The sequence below is a fragment of the Pectinophora gossypiella genome, chromosome 7 (assembly GCF_024362695.1).
Source record: "Pectinophora gossypiella chromosome 7, ilPecGoss1.1, whole genome shotgun sequence".
NCBI lineage: Eukaryota > Metazoa > Arthropoda > Insecta > Lepidoptera > Gelechiidae > Pectinophora > Pectinophora gossypiella.
The window spans coordinates 9,790,099-9,812,151 of record NC_065410.1 but is presented as its reverse complement, the minus strand read 5'-3'; the positions used below and the strand labels follow the sequence as shown (position 1 = coordinate 9,812,151).

The 22,053-nt window shown below is 36.9% G+C and overlaps 1 protein-coding gene across 1 annotated transcript in view; it reads right to left on the bottom strand.

The window, feature by feature from the left end:
- The window catches only part of LOC126367996 (protein O-mannosyl-transferase TMTC2), a 112,630-nt gene that overhangs the window by 19,601 nt on the left and 70,976 nt on the right, over positions 1 to 22,053 (bottom strand). Inside the window, exon 5 of the mRNA XM_050011818.1 lies at positions 8,142 to 8,256. Coding sequence (XP_049867775.1) covers positions 8,142 to 8,256 — 115 coding nt within the window. The remainder of the gene's footprint in view (positions 1 to 8,141; positions 8,257 to 22,053) is intronic.

The following is a 22,053-nucleotide window of genomic DNA, read 5'->3' as shown; positions in this document are numbered from 1 at the left end:
AATACTTTTTGCCGTGTCGATAACATCTGTTCCATACAAACGGGCAGTAAAAAAGTATCTGCATTCTAACTTTCGACTTCATTGCGTTTTGCAACTCGTGACAAATGTCGTGTTTCTAAAAGAAAAAATGTGTCGTATGATTTTAGGTTTCGTTTCCACACCTAGCTCCGTGAATCATTAATCACTACCGACGTATATTTTTCAGGAAAAAACCTAGCTAACGATAAATGAGTCCTTTCAGCTCAGATTTTCTTGATATCTTCCTGAAAAACTGTGTTAACCTAGCGAACTCCCAATCTACCGCGATACAAAGAGTGGAAATTCCTTTCCACATCAGTTGACAGAAAGAATGAATGAAGTATACAGAGAAGCAGTGTACGGTGTATACTGACCTGCCACACAAATTGTAAAGCGACACGTACGTGCTCAAGTGATTTCTTGCCGCCAGAATTGGAATAATCTAATCTACGCCTGAAATCACGGCTTAGCCCTCATTACACTCGCTTTGGATACAATTTGCGCTCGTAGAAAACGTGTTTTTAAAACAATTTAACTAAATGCATTCATTTACATTTGTAAAGGTATTTATTTACATTTTACATTACAAATTTTGCTTACTTTTTAAATAGTTTTCAGTTTTAGTTCGTAAAATGCATTTCTTTACATTTTATCTCTCTTTACATTTTGTCTTGTGGGGTTTACAATTTTTGATGCGTGAAAATTGAGGACCGTGTCTGCCACGCTACGAAGTAAAAAAGCTTTTTTTGTAAACAAGGCAAATTCTCTGGAAAAATCCGTTGTTATTTCGTTTACGGCACGGTATGGCGAGCTTGTACATTGTTTACGGGGTGCATTATGTTCGTTCGATTATTCCATGCGCGTTATTAGAGATGATTATCAGGGCACGCGCGAAGTATTCCGCTTAATAGAATAAGGAGATGCGAATAATGTTCTGCTCGACGCGTTGGTTATCGTCACGTACACGTTACACTCAAGCGACACGTTGGTACAGCGACGGGTTACAAGGGCGGAATTGAAGGAGCTGCGTTACCCACGTATTTATCTGTTGAATGAAGAAACTCTAACTATTATCTCTATTATCTCCAACACGTCTCCCCTTCTTTGGCAACGTGACAGTTTTGGAGCCAAATAAAGGAGAAATAAGGATACAGCATAAATATAAGGTATATTTAAGGTACATGTTAGAAAGAGTCTCTTACTTATTCGGTGCGAACTAGTGTATTTTTAAAGTAATTGTTTGTTTATATTATTACATTCCACCCTCAGGTCTGTTGTCTTAAACGTTGTACCGGGTGAGAGCCTTCAGCGCTCCCCATTTATCCGACCAAGTAGTTAATGACATCTGCGGCAAATCTACAATAAGTCACGCCTGTTGATTCCAGTTGATTGTGGAAAGATCTGTGCCCAGCAGTCGTATGAACATACCTATATATGTCGTAAATAGTTCATTTATATTACGGCATGGTATAAGAAAACAAGGTATTCTCTTTAGACAAATGACACAATTTTAGCCATGCTGACGTCATCAAAGTGTACCTATCTCCAACATTATAAGGACTGAGAATTATTGAAAATATATTTAAGTAAGCATTTATATTTCATTACCCATGACTATATCCGTGTTAGAGCTTCATTACTCGGTGTGTCTGTAATTTGTTTTCTCAGGACCTGTGGCTACCTGTGTGTGTGTGGGTACCTGTTATGGGTAAGGCGATTCTCACACTGCCCCCATGATGCAGCGTAGCGCGTGGATGCGTGTTCTTCCGTTGCTTGTAAGTATCTCCGTTTGTTTAGAAAACACGCACGGTCTAACAAACAGAAAATGCATCCACGCGCGTTCATGCGGATCATACGCATACAAGCGGAGAAACATGCACTCCGTAGGTGCGGGGCGCGACGCAAGGTATGGCACACCGAATCCCACAGTGCCGCGCGCGATTTTGGAACGACTTTGAATGAAATGAGAGCCGCTGTGTGTTAATCTACAAAACGCCCATACGCGCGTGTTTGCGTAAAAACCCGCACGATGAAGCAGATCTGCACTCCCACAGGTATGCGCGTAGGTGAGTCGACACGCAACATGCAGCATGATGCGGGGCAGTCTGAGAATCGCCTAAGGGTTATGTATGTATGACAATATTCAGTCGATTGTCTATTACACACAGAATCAATTCAAGAGGCAACGACACGTATGGTGATGCACTTAGCATTATTGGTAATACATGGATACAAGTAATATGCATATGTTTGCCACACAATACATACACTAAAGGTAACGTAAGTCACGCCTGTTCAGAATCATGAACAGCCCTTTATTGTTTATTGTCTGTTGTTAGGTATTCAGTATACCTATCTGACTTGACTAATGATAAATAATTAACCGTTATTATGTTATAAAATAAATAATATATCATAAGTGTTGCAAAGACCTAAGATCAGATCAGATAAATAATTAACATCTATTGACGAGAAAAAATATTTTTTTCTTCTGAAGCCATAATAGTTAGAACTACAACCTGTATAAAAGTCTATGTTTATTTGAATAATCTAAATCGTATAAAATCTTATTATAGTTTGAACTAATTTTAGTTTCAAAGCCGTTTATGGGCGGAAAATCTAAAAGTGAAAATGTTTTTATCAGAGTTCAGTGACCGCTATCAAATGCCTCGGAATAGGTGATTGATATCTTTGATCTTCCGTGTGTTAGTTTAGGACTCCTTACTCACACCTTCTTAAGGCTACCTTAACTTTGTTCTCTATATATAGATTGTTTAGGTCAACATAGGTAGGTATAACAAGCGCCATGTACAGAAGAGTCAATTTTAGATCCAAAATTAACTAGTGGTTTTGAAGCCAATAATATAATAACTCGTTGTAGTTTGACATCGTCGACATTTCTGTAGGTTGATATTAGGTGACATGTACATATACATTTTTATCAGCAATAAATGAACCTATTACAAAAAGCTCTATTAATGAAACGTTTTTTTCAACTGGTCTACAATGGCTGCTTAATTTGGCACTAGTACACTAAGCACATGCCACTTAACTTAGTGCGATAATCAACAACACGTTAGTATTCCTTAGCTAATCTAATTTGGAATGCGGCCAACCGTTCGCATAAGCAGTGAAACTCACTGAAACTTCCTAAAACCGAACCCACACCTGCGAAGGTAGTAAGTGCGCACACATCCATTATTAGGGTTTTATTCAAACAAGCGAAGAAGCTGACGAGGCAAAATGGAGGATTGAACAATACAGTATTACGTATGGGCGAGATTGTATCCTTGCGCCTCATAAATACGGCTACAGATACGGCACGAACACGCAGATTATTAACCTTCTAGATGAACCGCGGGCTCGACTTAGGCGCGTCGCTCACAAAAGAGTCAAGGTGGTGGCGAGGCGGAGCTTTTCTTTTTCTTTTTTATTGACACAAAACATTGTTATAAAACATTATTAATATGACATCGTGATGGTGGGAGGCGCGGAGTTGCGGCACGGTCGAAGCGAGATCTCTATGTATGAAACAAAATGACAATATCGCGTCTACTCTGCCTGCCGCACACGTGGCTCGACTCCGCCGCGATGCTCTCTCCTCTTACCAGTGAGTGCACTGCCATTTATTCGTTACAAACATTGATTTATAAGTACCGTAGATTGAACATGAGCGCTCAAAAAGTGGAACGAAAAGTTAGAGCAGAAATAGAGATGCATTCTATGACTTTCCATAGTACGCGATTAGGCGACGTACTGACAACGTGTGGATTTGTATCGACCACATTACGAATCACCACGCGCTATAGATGCTAAAACAACAACATTATCATGGACAGGACAGGCCCCAAAGACTCGCCACAACGACTTTGCGCTGCCCTCATCCAGCGTTTTCCGCGACCTTCAGAAGGACATCAGTCCACCTTATGGGTGGCCTGTAGACGCTGCGCTTTCTGTTCCGCGGTCGCTACTCGAAAACCTTACGGCCCCATCGGGCGTCCGTTCTACGAACGATGTGCCCCACCCACTGCCACTTCAGTTTAGCTATTGTTTGGGCTACATCGTTGCGTATGAATGTATAGCTAAGTTGGCGACAAAATTTCGTTGATTTTTTGGCTGACGCGCTTTATCTGCGGTACTTACTTATATATCAATGGTTGGAAAACCTAGATAAAGGGCCGCTTTTGCGCCCGTGGCTCGACGCCGCCTCTACTCTTGATCATGTGAGTGACTCGCCCTAAGTAATATTCCATACAGCACTCTATCTACATAATTCAGTGCGTACACATACCCCGATCACAATCTAACACGTACAAGATCGGAATTGTGACAAAATGACAATATGCGAACAGTTCAGTATTTGCATAACAAAGGATATTGCAATCGATACCTGAAACATATTCATATCTACTGTTATGATATGGTTTTGTTTGTCCGGGACTAACTTGAAAAACAGAATTGCATATATGATAATGAAAATATGGATGCAGCATAATGTCAAATTATTATTATCATTTTATTAGATAAATTAAACTAAATATTTTTTCAACGTATTTAAGCTTGTGTTAGCCTTTCTAGCTTCTAAGATCTGGCAAAGTTATGGGAAATCAAATACTATATTGCGTAGAACTAAATTTTAGCAATGAATTCAGTACAATTTTGGCGGCCTCATTGCTCTAGAGCAACTTGAGCAGACAACCACTACCAGGAAACAAACATTCACCAAACTTGATGGTGCAACAAGAAATACATACCTAAAAGTAGACTAAAGATAAATCCGTATTTACAAAAAGACGTTATTGTGTATGTGCGGATTTTGTAAAAAAACAATGCAGTCCTGTGGTTCACGGTCTTGCTTGCGGAGAATGCAGGTAAGAGACTCGGTAGCAGACTCGCAAACCGGTCACACCCCAGTGTGTTATGTTACGTGCAACTTTCATTAAAATAGTTTGGCTATCGACCATATCTACGGCGATACGGCTCACCACCTAGTTGGTCTAACAGTAAGCTCGATGAGATAAGTTTAAAATAAATAAAATACTTAATAAAAAATGAAGCGTGGGTGCTCAGTTCATCAGACCTCGTGAGCTTACGTTTGTAACACATTACATGTAATTACCCGTACTTTCTTCATTCTGTGGTACTGGAGTATCATCTTGGACATCACGCAATCACGTGGTATCTATCACACGACGGATTTGAGGCTTCTACTGTTGCCCCGTAATTTATCATAATTATGCAAACACGCGGATATACCGATACCAAAAGTACCTGCAAATTGTCTTGTGACTCCTAGACTCTAGCTCGTACACATACAGTAATATGAATGGGAGAAGTATCTGTTACTTATTCAAGGAAAATGTGACGCGATAAAATTTTCAAGATAGCTACTCTGCAAAGTGACTTAACGCTAAATGCTTGCACGTACGGAAATTTATTTCGCACATGCCGTGTTCTGCGTGTCTGCTCGGCACAAATTAAATAACGGAATCGTTTAACTTCCCATCAAGGCAATAAGGTCGCACGCGCCTGCGAAAAATCTCATTAGAGGTGCTCAGTTTACGCCAGTCTGACCAATGAATGACAAGGAAAATATGATGATTTGATATTGTTTCTGTCACTGAAAGAGTGGTTCTATGTGGTCCGATTTGCGCGAGACGTTGCTTTAAAGGACCCTAAAATCAGAATGACGTTCGTTGTCAGGGGAAGTTAAAAATGCCACATCGAAGCAATTCATCTAAAAGCAATATTGCTTTTTGATATTTGTTGGAATTCCTTTCTTACTTTTATATGCGCAAATCATATTGCAATATTATTGTTTTTTAGATGAATTGCTTCGATGCGGCCTTTTAACCCCCTGAGATCCGTTCTGCGTAAACATTGCGAGAAGCGTCACCATTTATCACTACCTCTTCATTTAACACACATCACAACGATGATCACTATACCTTTCTCCGCTTATCTAATAGCTTTCTACAAGAGACTCGGTGATTCAAGTGAGCGTGTAGCTAGTGTGTTATTTCCTTTACTTGGCTGATCTGATTTTTGCGGGTGATTTCTGGAAAGACCATCAAATATATATCTATGCTGGCCAGTTAACGACTTTTGGCCTAACTTTTCTTTAAAACGTTTTTAATTTCATCACAATAGGTTTTACCATTTTTAACATAAGTAGTGTTGCAATAGATCTACTGTTCACGGAAGGTGAAATTAAGTCAATGCTTAAAGTTTTCTAGATTACTTATTTCAAATTGTAATTTTACGACAACAACCCAAAGAGGCTCATCCGTCCAATCGTCGCACAGGAGACAGATTCTGTACGTTTACACAGCAAATAAGACCAGTATATGCGTGTCGCTTCCAGTAATTATATTGGTATAGTGCGGCTTGACGTTAATTTGTGAAACTGCACGGAAACCCAACGCTTAGGCGGGACAGAGTAGCGCACCCGCACCCGATTAATTCAAGAACTGGAAGCCTCCCTGAATTAATGGACAGACCGTCGCGTCGTGTGCCTATTGATTGAGTGCCCCCAACTGAGTACCACTGACGCATTGTTCGTCCAAGTTTTGATTATAAATAGAAATCATTCCACCGTTTCATTCCCAATAAAAGGAAACACACACAAAGCCACCCAAAGCCCTCCTTTTTGTCGTGTTCATAACGGTAATTGACTTATTTTTCCTAATTAAGGTTCTGTATTCGAGAGGAACTTTTATAATTTGCTTACGGTCGCTGTCTGCGTCCTTATCCGCAGAATACAATTTTGGAGATTATTGTTGTGATTTAATTCGGCGTTTTCAAAGAAATATATATTTACCAGCTTTTTTTCTCAATTAGGATTATTCAATATTGTAAATGACATGATAAAAAAAGCTAGTTCTAATATAAAAGTAAATCAAAGCACGTTTCTGGTATATATTCATTTATAACAAATTCCATTATTTTGAGCAACAGTTTATGAAAGATATTGTCATAAAATGTATTATATGGGGTTTTATAATATTTTTCCCGATGTCCCTAATAGGGATCGGACCTTTTGCCTTTTCAATCCCCTGGGAAAGACACGCCTTATATTATTTCTCCCTTTGGCAACGGTGAACTCTGAAACCTTTTGAATGTATTATTAAACTTTTGTTGTTATCGGGATTAAAATAATATGGGCTCCACATAAAATATTTGACTCCTTTTATCGTTCTATTGTGTTGGAAAGCTTTTTAGGATGCGTTTTATAAAGAGTTGAAAAGGATGACGTTTGTGTGATTGTAGCCCTTTGTAAATGTGTAATTATTGCGAGGAGGGAAGGGAAATATTTTCTTGGCATTTTATTGTGTTATTCCTATAAGTGTCAGTTTGAGATTATGTTTACTTTACGGGCGCGTTCCGGGAATTCGTGATAGAGCTTACTTCCGTATCGAACCACGCATCTTGTTAAGGGTATGCTCGTATTGGGGAAATAAGTCGTAGCATTCCATCTCACAAAGCGACTCCCATATATTGGATCGGTGCCTTGTGCTCCTGACATATTCTCGGCGATAATTGTGCTTGTCGGTTACAGTGTCAGAGCAAAATGTGCATTATCCACAATAATTTATTTTTATTACAAGCATTGCGCTTGCGTGGCTATCGGCCGGCGGTTATAAAATTAAAATTGGCTGGGCGTAACAATGAGTTTGCACTCTATTAATTTTAACGAAGCGATAATTTGTTTGTTTATCTTTTATCTGTATCAATACATTGCAAATTTAAAGAAAAGATGGACTTTTTTTGTATTGGCTTTCCACCTATCTGAGTAAGAAAGAGAATTATAAAAAAAATAATATTACAATTTTATAGATTTATAATTATTATGTTAGCTACCTAAATTTATAGTTTGAGTTATCTTAATTCCTTATTGCACTTATTTTAATATGAATTTAACACCGCTTTAGCTATGTTATGTTGTTATGATATTATTCCTTATATATTATAGGTATTAATAATATTATTTCCTTGTACAGACAAAAAATGTACAACTATTCTCAAAGGAATACTTAGTTGAGCTATCAAACGTATTTTGTATTATGTACATATTTTTCAGTTTTCATGAAAGAATTAGGTAGGTATTTTATAGAGGAACTTACAAGTTGTAGTGAACGTCGGCCATGTTGGGTCGATGTTTGAGCGCGCGTTCGAACGCCACCTCCGCTTCCGCCGTCCGCCCCTGAGCAGTGAGGACACTGCCCAAGTTGCCGTACGCTGAAACAAATATCAGAAATCAGAATCATTTATGTACCGTCTTGAGTCACGTCATTTATCACGGATAAATTTGTTGAAGGCAATTTAAACATAAGAAATGTATACCTATATAAATAATAGATCATATCTGAAAGGCAGAGGGAGAGATGGAATTAAACATGTTACGATCCCGAAACATAACATAACATAACAAATACTTTATTGCACAAACAGGAAAAAACAAAATACAAAACAAAAGAGAAATAGAATTAGAAACATCACTTCCGCTTCTTAAACTTTCATCAAAATCTGTATGTAAAATTACATACGGTCACGAGTACCAATATGTATACACTTTGGAACCATATCACATAAACTTGTTAGACAAATTAAACCGTAAGTCTCATTAAATGACAAATATGACAAAGCGACAGGGTCTTAAAGTGGGTACATGATATTGCTCATGACTGTACATACAGGGTGTTAGTGACATCGTAACGAATACTGAGGGGGATGATTCAGACCATGATTCTGAGTTAATATGAAGTCAAATTTTCCGTCGCAGAATTCATGAAAATTTTAGTGTTTTTTTTTTAAATTATTTTCAGTTCTATACTTATGCGACAGAAGGCAAGAGGGAAACCACTGCCTTTTTTTCCCTAAAAAAAGTAGCATGGAGAATGCTACACCGGCAAGAGCGTGGCTCTTAAATTAGTCCTGACTTATGCGACGTTAAATTCTACTTGATATCATCTTAGAATCGTAATCTGAATCATTCCTCAAAGTTTTCGTTACGATGTCACTAACACTCTATATAAGCCATTATTATCCTCACGGCAACACATAAACATCAATTGGTTTTAAAGAAGATATACTACAAATTATAGCTTATTTGTAATCAAAACTTATTTCAGTAGATTTAAGAAAGCGCCAATTTTCAAGGGTCTGCTTATTTGAAGATTTGACAAGTCCGGTTCCAGAAGCGACTGCCTGTCCGGCCTTCCAACGCACGAAGGCAAATCAGCCCAATACAAGTTATGTCACTACCTCCGAGACGAATAAATAAAGTCATAGTTAAATATTATATAATGAATATAAACAATCTATATAAGCCACTGGGCAAAGATTAATCAACTGTAGAGGATAATAGTCTTCTTCTTCTATCGTGTGGGTTGTGAGGTGGAGTACCAACCTCATCAACCCTAGTGTCAGGGCTACTATTGAGCCGCCAAAGGCCCCTGACATGGTTCATATAACGGCTAATTACTTACATCAGTAAATAGAAACCGGGACCAACAGCTTAATGTGCCTTCCGAAGCACGGATCATCTTACTTTCGGACAATCAGGTGATTAGCCTGTAATGTCCTAACCAAACTAGGGACCACAAAGTAATTTTTGTTATATGTTCCCACCGGGAATCGAACCCAGGACCTCCGGATCGTGAGCCCAACACTCAACCACTGGAGGTCGTCAGGATAATGGTGATAGTGTTTTAATTGATGATAGAAAGTTTACACTTTCTGAAGAAAAACACCGGTTGTCGACCTCTTTCTGCCACGCTTTCCAATGTTATTTTTATTGAATAGCTGAATGATATAGAATCGACGCTTTACTGTATTGTATGTTAGCTGTAATTGTAAAAGCCTTTTCCAGTTTACAAAAATACATAAGGGACATAAAAGCCACAATGTAAAGAATAGGCTTTCTACTTTTTTGGTTCTTTCGAAATTAATTATCTTTCCGTCATATCCTTCTAGTCGAATGACGAAGTAAAAGCGTACACGTTTAAGTCTTTGCGGCTTCAATCCGGATTTGATAAAAGCGTTTTAAGCTTCGGCTTACCTAAATTACCTGGAAAGGGATTTCTGCTCCGTTTCATCTTAATAAAACAACAGAATGAACTTTATTATGTAGGCGATATGAACGTTTTATCATAGCCGATGTTTATTCGCTTATATACTTAGCTAAGTATCTTAAATTAATTCCTACCCCTTCCGAATATTACGATACATCAATTTATGATAAATACATAAGAAACCTTGTTCAAAAAAACAAAAATGTTTTAACAGCTTACGATTTCCATAACATTTTACCGTTTTTATTTTTAATAATTAACTATAAAGCGAATGATATTTAAAAAATACACTTGAAATCTAATACTTAAATAAAATTTGACATACTGATAGATTGCAGATATATTATTCGAAAACACTAAAACTATTCTCATAAAATACTCTCGTTTGTATTTTTGATGTAATCATGGTAATAAGACGTGTCAGGTACATTTCGAGGCAGAAAAGTCGATCCGAACAAAAGTTTAACAGTTTCTAAGAAGTACCTTTGCTTATCTTAAGAACGTTTTGGGATTTAATTCTTATGCTTATCTTATCCCGAAAGCACTCAAATCGGCCTTAAAGTTTGCAACAGATTGAAGGTATTATGCTTTTATAGCTGTATATGTTTGGTATTAAATTGTTTTATAAGTATCTACTAAGCCGTTTTCGAAACAGGGAATTTGGAATGCTTACCCGTTTCGGTAAAAGGGGTTACTTGGGAGAGTTTTCAAAATAACAATGCAATCATTTGCTACGCTTTATAATCAATAGTTATTGCGTTCTTATTAGCGTTAAAGTATAAATATAAGCCCAACTTTCGTATAACAATGTGTGAAAATGTTTATATCAAGTATACTGCCCTATTTTCGTGAAAACACTAGATACTAAATATTAACATTTAAGGACGGACGGAGGATATTTTGCCCTTGGCACGCAACGCGCAAGTGTCCAATACTGAACAGTTTGTTTTTATGTATTCCGCGCCGATCCTATTTAAATTCCATCGATTTAGGGATCGAATTCTTCCTCTTTATCGGATTCTGCAGACGAAACGCTCAAATAAATACCAATAACACAGTCTTACTTTTACGGTTGAAGAAAATTAAAAAAAAATACATACTGAAGAATACAAATATAACCTCGTTTTTGAAGTCGGTAGAGAATAGAATTGACTCTAAAAAGCGTTTGTTTCTTCTTACAACTGCGGATATAAACTCACACATTATTTCCCGTAGGAATTGGAGACTGCAAACTTCGATTTGTTTGGACGCGGATTTTATATCTTTGATAATAAATATCACGTCTCACTCACCGCGTTTGACGAATAAATTACTAGTAGGTAATCGTTAAAACCAAATAATTTAACCATTATGATAATAGTCCCAACTGTGGCTCAATATTTCAGTTTGAAAGCTATAAAATATTGTCTTTTTTTTCATAAGATAAACGCAGGACTCTCGGACTGGTATCATAAAGCAGATTTCATAACTGCCAAAATAAAATTACGTTCGTGTCTGCCAGAATTGGCACCTATGCCCCCTCCTTCGAATGACTATTTACACTACTTGAAAATCAAAATCGTAGTAATAGTAACGTAACAACGCCACTAGATGGCGCTGTACCAGCACTAAATGACATAATAATTATTATCTACATAATGTACACAAAATCACGCCCTTAATATAGTGTAACATTATAAGTAGAGCCACAAGTGACCAGGCCACAACTGTATACACATTTTTGATGGTGACGTCCTAAAATAGTTTTGATTAATTTAAGTTAAAGAACTTGATCTACTGCCCTATATAGTAACAACAGAACGTTCCATACTTTCCAAATTTTTCTTTCGCATTCATAAAATCCACGTGGAAATAAATTCAAATTCAAAAATATATTTATTCAGTAGATAAAATAGTTACACTATAAATCGTCACTTTTTGCATAACGAACGTCTAGTCCGCCTAAAACTACTGCAGCTTCTCACAACCTGTATATATGTTACCGGCCGAACCCGATTTTAGGACAAACCAGTTTTGCCTAGGCTCAACTAGTTCTTCCTATACGCGATAGGATTAACTAGTATAGCCTAGTCCAAACTAATTTGTTCTAAGCCCGATAGGATAGACTAGTTTAGTCTAGGCCAAACTAGTTGATCCTGATATAAGTACGCACACTCTAGGATAAACTGGTATAGCCTAGTCAAAACATATTATGAACTGCAGCTACGAAACATTCGGTTTTGTGAGATGCAGCTGCAACAAGAACTGTTCCACAAACAGATGCCAGTGCAAGAAGGCAATGATACTCTGCAATTCTAAGTGCCACCAAAGCAAACCGTGTAAAAATAAATAACAATTGTAATAATTAACATAATACTTGTGTGATTATTGCTTCTTAAAATAAACAGTATTAATTGTTATAGTGTGATTGTTTGTATTACCAATTATTATCCATAACTTTTAACGACATAACAATTTTCATTTGAGATTTGATTATTGATTCTATTAAAAAAAGAATACTTACTATTTGTTAGTTTGCTACATAATATATGTAGTATGATTGTTCGTATTATCAATTATCCATAACGACGAATCATTAAAGTTTAATAAAGATGATTATTTTTCTAAATACGGAGTATTTTATTTAGTTCATCTATTTATTTTGACTTTTAGATATGTATATGTTTTGACTAGGTTATACCAGTTTATCCTAGAGTGTGCGTACTTATATCAGGATCAACTAGTTTGGCCTAGCCTAAACTAGTCTATCCTATCGGGCTTAGAACAAATTAGTTTGGACTAGGCTATACTAGTTAATCCTATCGCGTATAGGAAGAACTAGTTGAGCCTAGGCAAAACTGGTTTGTTCTAAAATCGGGTTCGGCCGGTAACATATATAACTGACACATACATAACGTACACGCATGTATAAACATACTACGCGTGTAACTATGTACCTATCTATATAGCAACTACACCTGATTACATTTATTTTTCACTGATCGAGAGGACAGAGGGCGAATATAAAAGCTTTTATTATCGACGGGCTACGACACCCCGCGGCGCGACATAACGGACCGAATGGACATTGATGGCCACATTGTTATCGCGGCTTCCAACGAAATTAATTCCCTCGTAAACCTTGACGGCCCACATACTAGCAGACCTATTGTGATCGACACTTTGAGCGAAAAAAATCAACGCAATCATTAAAACGGTCTATGGAGTATTTTTGAAAACATTTTTTTGGGCATTTGATAGCGATATGACGATACTCCGTTTATTGTGCTAAAAAGTCAAAGGTACATCAAAAGAATAATTAATGATTGTGATAAATAGTCGTGGGGAGACTCTAGAAGTATGACAAAGGCTTATATACTTGTTATCAGAAGTGATTTAAGTAGTACCTATACTGATAAAAAATATGCTTGAATTTTTTGCAGAGCGCGCAAACCCATTATCATACAAAGCAAATATCGGCCCCAGCACAAATACACGATCAGCGCAAAACAAAATACAGCAAAACCATCTGAAAGTCTGAAATCGAATGCGAGATAAAACAAGGCTGACGTCAACCCTCGCCTGTCCCGATGTTGCTGTCACTAAACTAAATCGACTATTTTCCTAAAGAGGTTGATTACATGACGTCCGGCGTTGCCTTCGACGATCTGATTTTCTCGAGCGTTCGTGCGACCAACCGATCTCCGGCTTGCATCCGATTCGATCCGGTTCACAAACACACATTATAGAGTATAGATAACATCCTCAGTTCCCTTGACGGGGTAAACTTGGTTTACAATGAATTTACAAGTTTCTCAGCTTGTTTGCGATGGCGACAATGTCCTGTGTTATGCCGTTCGATAATAAAATCGCTTCCACTGTCAACAATGGATCAATCTTATGTCTTTACTTGATTGGTTTTTACTGCGACTATGAACATTTAACATGTGATATTAACCTTCCTTTTGATATGGCTTTCAATGTTCATGTCAACGATATACAATGAAAACCTTCAACAATAAGCAGTAAACGGATCGTAACACAGGTTTACGGCGTGGTTGGAAAAACGAGGGTGTTAGTCATTAAAATTTTCAAATGCACGTTGTAATACTGATAATAAACAAAGATAAAGTGCATTGATAAGTGTATCTGTTTGAGAGAATTCTCAGTCATTCGCTTGTGCTCCAATACAGTTTGTATCAGCAACAGGAGTTATCAAATCGAGCACACTCCCAGCGACTGACTACGAGAAGATATGCTGTGCATGTCGTTTTGCTACTAGTTGTTCGTGTCCAAACCGGCGGAGCGAGAAATCGTCCGTCGCACTCACTAGCCCAGCAACAGAACTATTCATTCATTCATAAACGCGTACAGTCGTAAAGTCCAATATCCTTTTGAAATCCAATCTCTTTTATAGTTTAACGTATTATATCTACAATCCGAGTCTTATGAAGCTGTTATAACGTCCAACTGACCGAACACAGACTATACGTTATCAGCCAGAGAAGGTAAGGAGTACTGTCCTAAACCGGAAAAAATCTTTGAAATCTTCCTTAGCATGTCTCTTCCTAATACTTAACACTTCCTTCATTATGTCATCAAATCAAAATATAATCTATTCAACGCTTTCTCGATATATACGTATAGAAACTCAATTTATCCCCATGGTAATAGTAAATCAATCCCTTAATATAATATCTTCGTACTAATATTCGGTTTCGGTAAGGGTAGTACGAATAGACTATTACGTTCCATTTGACCCTCAGAGGTGATTGGCTGAGCGTGTCAGTGATAATGATAATACCTCAATATAACATCAGTGATGAGGGGTTGGGAGCCTAGTAACGGTTATCTATTATAATAATCGACTAAGCAAAATAACTTTACTAAATACTACATTACATTTTTACAGTTTTGTTATTTATATTACATAAAAGGTTTATAAACAAAATAATGACTGATCAAAACGCGTCAGTTTGGATACGATGCGACATTTAAATATCGAATCGAAATACAATACCAGCGAAGCCAGAAAGATCATTTTTCAGCTGTGGTTGATGAGATGTGAAAACTGATTAATATTTTCGTGATAATTTGTTACAAGGGAATAATTCAATTGAAAATAAACGTGTTGTGAATTTCCTTATAGGGTTTTGTTTATTGCTTTCGCTACCGAATATTGCTGAATATGTGTTGTTGGAATGTTGCTACCTACGTAATACATATATATATTTAAATAAGGTAATATCGTTTTTGTTTTTGGTAATTTATTCATCAGAAATATAAAATACAGATCAAGGTAGTCCCACTCACGCTCCTACCTCTCCATAGAAAAGAGGTGATGGGAACACTCATTTCGAGCTATCTGTATGCTTATCCGGCTTATCAGTTAATTGTCTGGATATGACCTATATTATACTAAATTCTCCATGATATGCGAGTGGATAATCTCAAATAAAAAGTACATTCCAAAAGACAGCAACACATAATATGTTACTGCAACAATAATACATTAAACAAACGTTATTCCGAGGGTAAATACCGAACAAATAAATGACCTCAACAATCGAATCTGTGTCTAGACAAGTGGAATGAGGGATCAAATCCCAATGGCTCAAGAGGTCTACGCTTACAAAAGGCATTTGCAAATAGAAGCTACAAAGTCCCCTTCCTTTACATTTAAATGTAAAAGTATGACGCGAATTTTCGTCATTTGACATCGTTTTTCCGTAGGCCAGAGTTTTACTGTTTAGGAAAGTTGTTTTCTTGCTTCCGAGTTTTTTGACTCCGTAAAAAAGTGTAGGTACTTTTCCAATCAAACATTTATGTTATATTTATTCAGTGCGGGAAAGATCGGCATAGGAGGTTTGTCGGTAAATACTGAAAATCATATAAACGGAGGTATCAAAATATTCGAACTCTTGTAGAGCGATAAAATTGAGGGAATACGGAGTTTGACGGTCTATGTAAAAAAAAAAATGTATTTTAATGAAGTCAGCGAGCTCCACACTAAAATTCTGCCCATTTATTCATAAAAAGGTTTGCATATCAGAGGTGATACCGATAGCAGAGCACATCAAAAATTGAATAAATCCCCGATCCCGTTACGATCGGCACTAACGGAGAAGAAGAAAAAAAAAATTATACTTTTAAAAAATATGACGTTACTTAGCCGCGTCAGTGATTGCAATATCGGGCTAAAAGCTTTTTTGTGTACAGCCGTCATATTACCTTCATCCCTTAAAGGTGTTCATGCGTGCATGTTATTTCTTGCTAGAATTATGTGATAATATTTTAAATGGAACCATTTTCTTGATATCAGCTTTTATAGGTCCTTCTCCTACATAATCTTTCAAATGCTAGGAAAATGTAATAAATCTAATCTTATTTTATTTTTTTGCTTTTGTTTATTATACGTAACTAACTAACTCCACAAGGGTAGGCAGAAGTGTATACACACCCACTCTTTGCCAAGTATGTTTAAGTCCTATGCAATAGGCATGCGCGAGGCTAGTGCCTTTAACTGGGCACACGTTCTAAAAACACATGATATTGTAATACTGTAATAATAAATTACAAATATTGCCCTAGGCAAATGCATCTGTTATTGATTATTGGCCTTTATGTTTTCTTTCAATGTTTTCACAAAATGAAAAATTCCATGCATAAAATGAAAAATGCTTGGCTGAATGGAAATTTTATCGCCTCATATACACACACGTTAATTTTGTTTTTATTTTTTCATCGTTACCTTTATTATATAAGGACATAAAAAGAAGAAAGAAGCTGTCACATAATTTCATTTTATTATTCACCTTTATAACCGTTCAAGTTTTAATGCATAATAAATTTTACGTCAACAACACATTTGACACGCCTGAAAAATGATGTCATATCGTAGGTAACATATTAGCCATAACCCATAACTGTGTCACGTTTTTAGGCATTGAGTGTATACACTAAAAACATCTTTATACAGTTGGTAACATAATTATACGTATTTTATTTTTGTAAGTAAATATGCTTTTGTCGAACGTCTCATTCACCTAAAACTATTGCAGCTTCTCAATCTACAAGAAGAACCTCGGCACAAGGCCCTAGATGTTCTTAAAAAATTTGGACTTAAGTTACTGAAATTGTAAATTAAGTTACTGTAATTGTAATTAGCCAATTGTCTGCCTAATATTCATTCCCAGACCGTTATTCCCAAGCATTCCTGTCTTCTAAGTCGTCACTAACCAAATTACTGAAATTGTACTCCAAGTGTAATAATAATATACAGGATATTAGTGACATCGTAACGAATACTGAGAGGGATAATTCATGATTTCATGACTCATGATTCTGAGTTAATATCAAGTGGAATTTTCCGACGCAAAATTCATGATATTTTTGTATTTTTTAAATTATTTTCAAATCTTTACTTTTGCGATGGAATTTTGTAAAAAATCCATTTGATAAATTAACTCAGAATCATGAGCTGAACCATCCCCCTCAGTATTCGTTACAACGTGAGTTACACCCGTTTAAGCACGTACTGGTAACCATACGAGTACGTATGGGTTGGTGAGACCGTAACGAATACTGAGGGGGATGATTCAGACCATGATTCTGAGTTGGTATCAAAAGAGAAAATATTTAAATATTTTAAAATTATTTTCAGTTCCATATTTTTAGTCAGAAAATTCCACTTGATATCAACTAAGAATAATGATCTGAATCATCCCTCAAAGTTTTCGTTACGATGTCACTAACAACCTGTACATAGTATAATAATATTATATTCCAACAGTAATATGTATAGTAAGTATATAATACAATTAGTTTAGTAAATCCAAATAATAGAGGTAAGCCATCTTGTTCTGTGAATCACAATATTTAACAAAACATAATTGCTGAGTACAAATGCTTATTATTAAATTCCAAATAACTAACCAATCCATACTTTAATTTTCTGAATGAGTTCAAAAGTACTTTGTGCGTGCACTCTATCGGCCCAATAAGCTGAAAAGGCATTTATTGGAATTGGCCCTAAAAGCAGTAAAACGACCCCCGACCTATTGATTTATACGCCACTTCAGAAACCTGCCTTATTGTGAAGAATGACCCATTATGTCTAATATAAAGTGAACACAATAAACCAAGATTTTTGCTGAAAATAATGTCGGTACTCGGAAACAATAAATTCATTAGCTTCAAGCACTAGATAAGTGTTATAAACCAATAGAGTTGGGTATTACACTACTTCTTGAAGGTAAAAAAATATATTCTTCATTGTTCATTTTAAATTAAAACTTCGTAGGTGTTTTATAAAGTTTCTATTATGCAGGATATATTTTGGATTGACTTTGCGGTTTCGTTTACTTTCCGATAAATGACTGTTCAAGAAATTCAATTACTTTGTCCTGCAAACAAAGCTGGATTTGCTTAAAAAATCTGTTGTCTTCGAAGATATATTGCAAAAGTTTCTGTTATTTTGAGACGTTGTATTTTAAATTACAATTGAGTCAATTATTGTGTTTTGCCTCCATGGATATCATTCTCGGGTGTCAATAAATAACAAATAGACGTTTGACTGCTTGAATTTGTTTTCTGATAAAATAGTTGGTAGTTGTGACAGTTGGTGGCAGTCGAACAACTGTCGAAGTAAGTTTGTGACACCTAAGTAGCGGTGAGAGAAGTTGCTAAGGGAGATAATAGCGTTAATCTCTGAGAGTCGCCACTCGAAGACTCGGCTATCAAGAGCCTAAGATGGAATCGATAAACCCTGAGGCTTAGCTGATTACGCCGACGGACGGCCGGCTAAAGAGTTGCTTCCATTGCAAACTGTTTCCCAACCCCTTATCTCTAGTAGATTTGCAAATACTATTTTATAAAGTACAAAAGAAGCCATGGTAGCCATGGTAGCGTGGTTGGTAGAATGCTTGCCTCTCTCTTTGAGGTCGCAGGTTCGGGACATGCCTAAAGCAATGATTACCGAATTTGTTTTCGAATTCATGATTGGATCATAAATGATTATCACATGCTCAGCGGTGAAGGAAAACATCGTGAGGAAACCCGCATCTCTGGGAAATATTTTTTCAGAAGTATGTAACCTAACCTGTATTGGGCTGGTATTCGGGTTGGAAGGTCAGACAGGCAGTCGCTTCTGTAAAAAACCGGACCTGTCAAATTTTCAGGTTAGGTAAGCGGACCCTGTGAAAAGCGATACAATGCTAGGGAGAAGATGAGTTTATAATGTACAAGTCTCGCCATGCCGTTTTAATAACGCTTCGTGATAAGATATGCAACTCGGTACAAACGTAAATTGATCATCCCAATTGTAATTGATACTTTAATATCGAATTTTTTTCTATAATTTTATTAACGGAAACCAACAAGAAACAAACAAGAAACACTTTATTGAGAAGCTGTGTAAGTACATACATGCAGGTGTCAAACATTATGAAATTGTCTCAACAGTATGTCCATGTCGGACGTACAATTCACCACCACCATCCACCATTACCATTACCATTTGACCAATTTGGTGGTGACCATTTTCATTTAACCATTGATATCACGTGATTTCTAGGATTAGTGTCCGGTTAATTTAAATTGGCTTGCCTCTTATTAAATGGAACTTAAATAGGTGGATATGAGTGGGTGTATGTATATAAGTACTATATACACTTATAGCTACCCCTTTGGGGATGTAGGCGTGAATCATATCTATGAACCTTTAATAACATAACATAAATAAACAGCATATATTATACGTTCTACTGCTGGATACAGACATTCTAAAGCACGGAATCATCAGAGTATGAAACGTAATATTCAGTATTAATACGAGTCTAATGGGGTAGATGAAGTATTCTTTTGATCCTGACAAGATTCGGTCATTAAAATACCTCTGTAATATCATTTACGAACCTGGCTCACACTCTAGATTCTCCAAACATAAATCTCATTCTTACCATGCCTAACGCAAGTGTGAGCGAGATTCAGTCCGCGCGCTCACTCCCTTACTCATTAGATTGTCAAGGCCATTTATTAAGACTGAAGTAAGAACCAGAGAGAGAGAGATCAGAGCCCGATATGAATTCGTACGGGGCGGAGAGTTACCGCTCTATACGTAGTATTTTTCTGGAAAGTTATTTCCCTTATAATTAGTTCTTACTCATTACCTAAAACTTTCCCCTTCTTTAACAAAAAACTCATCATCATCATCCTCCGAACCCATTAACGTCCCCACGATTGGTGGTTATGAACGACTACTAATGCAGCCGGTACCAACGGCTTAACGTGCCTTCCGAAGCACGGACGAGCTCGAGATGAAGACTTTTTTTGTGGTCACCCATCATATGACCGGCCTTTGCGAAAGTTGCTTAATTTCAACAATCGCAGACCGAGCGCGTTTATCGCTGCGCCACCGAGCTCCTCAACAAAAAACTATAATGTACAAAAAGGTACCCAGCCATAACCCTATCATAATCCAAGTTTCGTGTTAATCAAACTACGGCAGCAAGTGGAAAGTGGTAACTGTCTAGTGTGAGGTTGAAACGTTAACCCAGCTGCCAGACTGTCAGTTGCACAGATCAGCTATCACTACGAAAGGTGTAGTCGATAAACCGGGGCTTAACCGATTAGATAGCCACCGTGTCCCCGCCCGAGCAAATTCGCCGTAATAGGGCGCTTGTGATTGGCTTGTTTCGCCCCGTCACAGATAAATTGGATCCAGTTAGCCTTCAGGTCATGTTACTCAAAGGTAAAAGGAGAAGTTTATAAAAGGCCCCGCTCTTTAGACCTAACGGCAAAATAGCTAATGTTAAAAATAAGGAGCGTACCGTAATTTCGTGGAAAAAGTAGATAAGTACTTGAATAGATTTACTTTTGACTGGCTTGACAAATTCCAAGGAATTACGAAGTATCAAAACCGTTTGTACCTCGATATTTTTTTTTAGATTGTCTAATCTAAAGTAAAGAAACTTTACATTCGCAGAAAGCGTGTACGCGTTTGTGTTTTTTCTTACCTTATCATGGAATAAAAAATAATATACTACGTATAGAACAGCAATACTCCGCTCCGCACCAGCGTCTGAGCTAGGTTTACCTTACCCCCCCTCGGACATAATTTAGGCTTCTATCGTGAAAGCTGCACGCGGACCATTGTTTTCAGTTTAGTTTCTATATTCAAATTTTGAAATTGAACGCCGACGTTCTTTCGTATGATTGGAATATTTGATCTCACAGTAATTGCCCGCACCGGCCGGCGCGCCTGCGTGGTGCCTATAAATATTTATTTTTCATAGTGATTGTTCATCAAAATAAGTTCATAATAATTTGCTATAAAATTGAACCTAGGCTAAGTACTAAATGTGATAATAATATGAATGCAATTAATTAGTTCAGTGAATTTTTCAGTCAACTGTAAACCCTATTTATTTTTATTGTAAACCTTCATTGCTAGTTTTTTTTTTTTGTGATTTGTGTGGTGAATAATACGTATTAACTGACGTGTATAAAAGCTTATTTCGTAAGTTTTACGTATACCTAAATTAGGTATTGTAATTGGGGGTCCTCAGACGTCACACACACAGTTGCCGTAAACGGTAATGTCAATGTGTGTGTTTCTGTAAAACGAGGCTGTTTGTATGAAGTGTCTGGGGTATGACCTTGGGTACATTATAAGATTATTCCAAAGCAAGTGATACTTTATATGTGACTGAAGTACTAACCCACTGGTGCGACGGCGCTCGTTAGATCGGGTTCCTTATTTAAAATCTACTGCTGCGATAGAACTCAGATCATACATATCATATGAACACGCCCGTATCCCACGGGATAGGCTGCGCCTCAAACCATCAATAAGGCAACCTGCAGCCACTGATAATTATACTTTCCAATCTAGAACTAAACAGAACGTCTAGTTCACTACAATTAGTGATTACAAATCAATGCATAAATCATGGTACAACAAAACCAGGTATACTCAAAATTT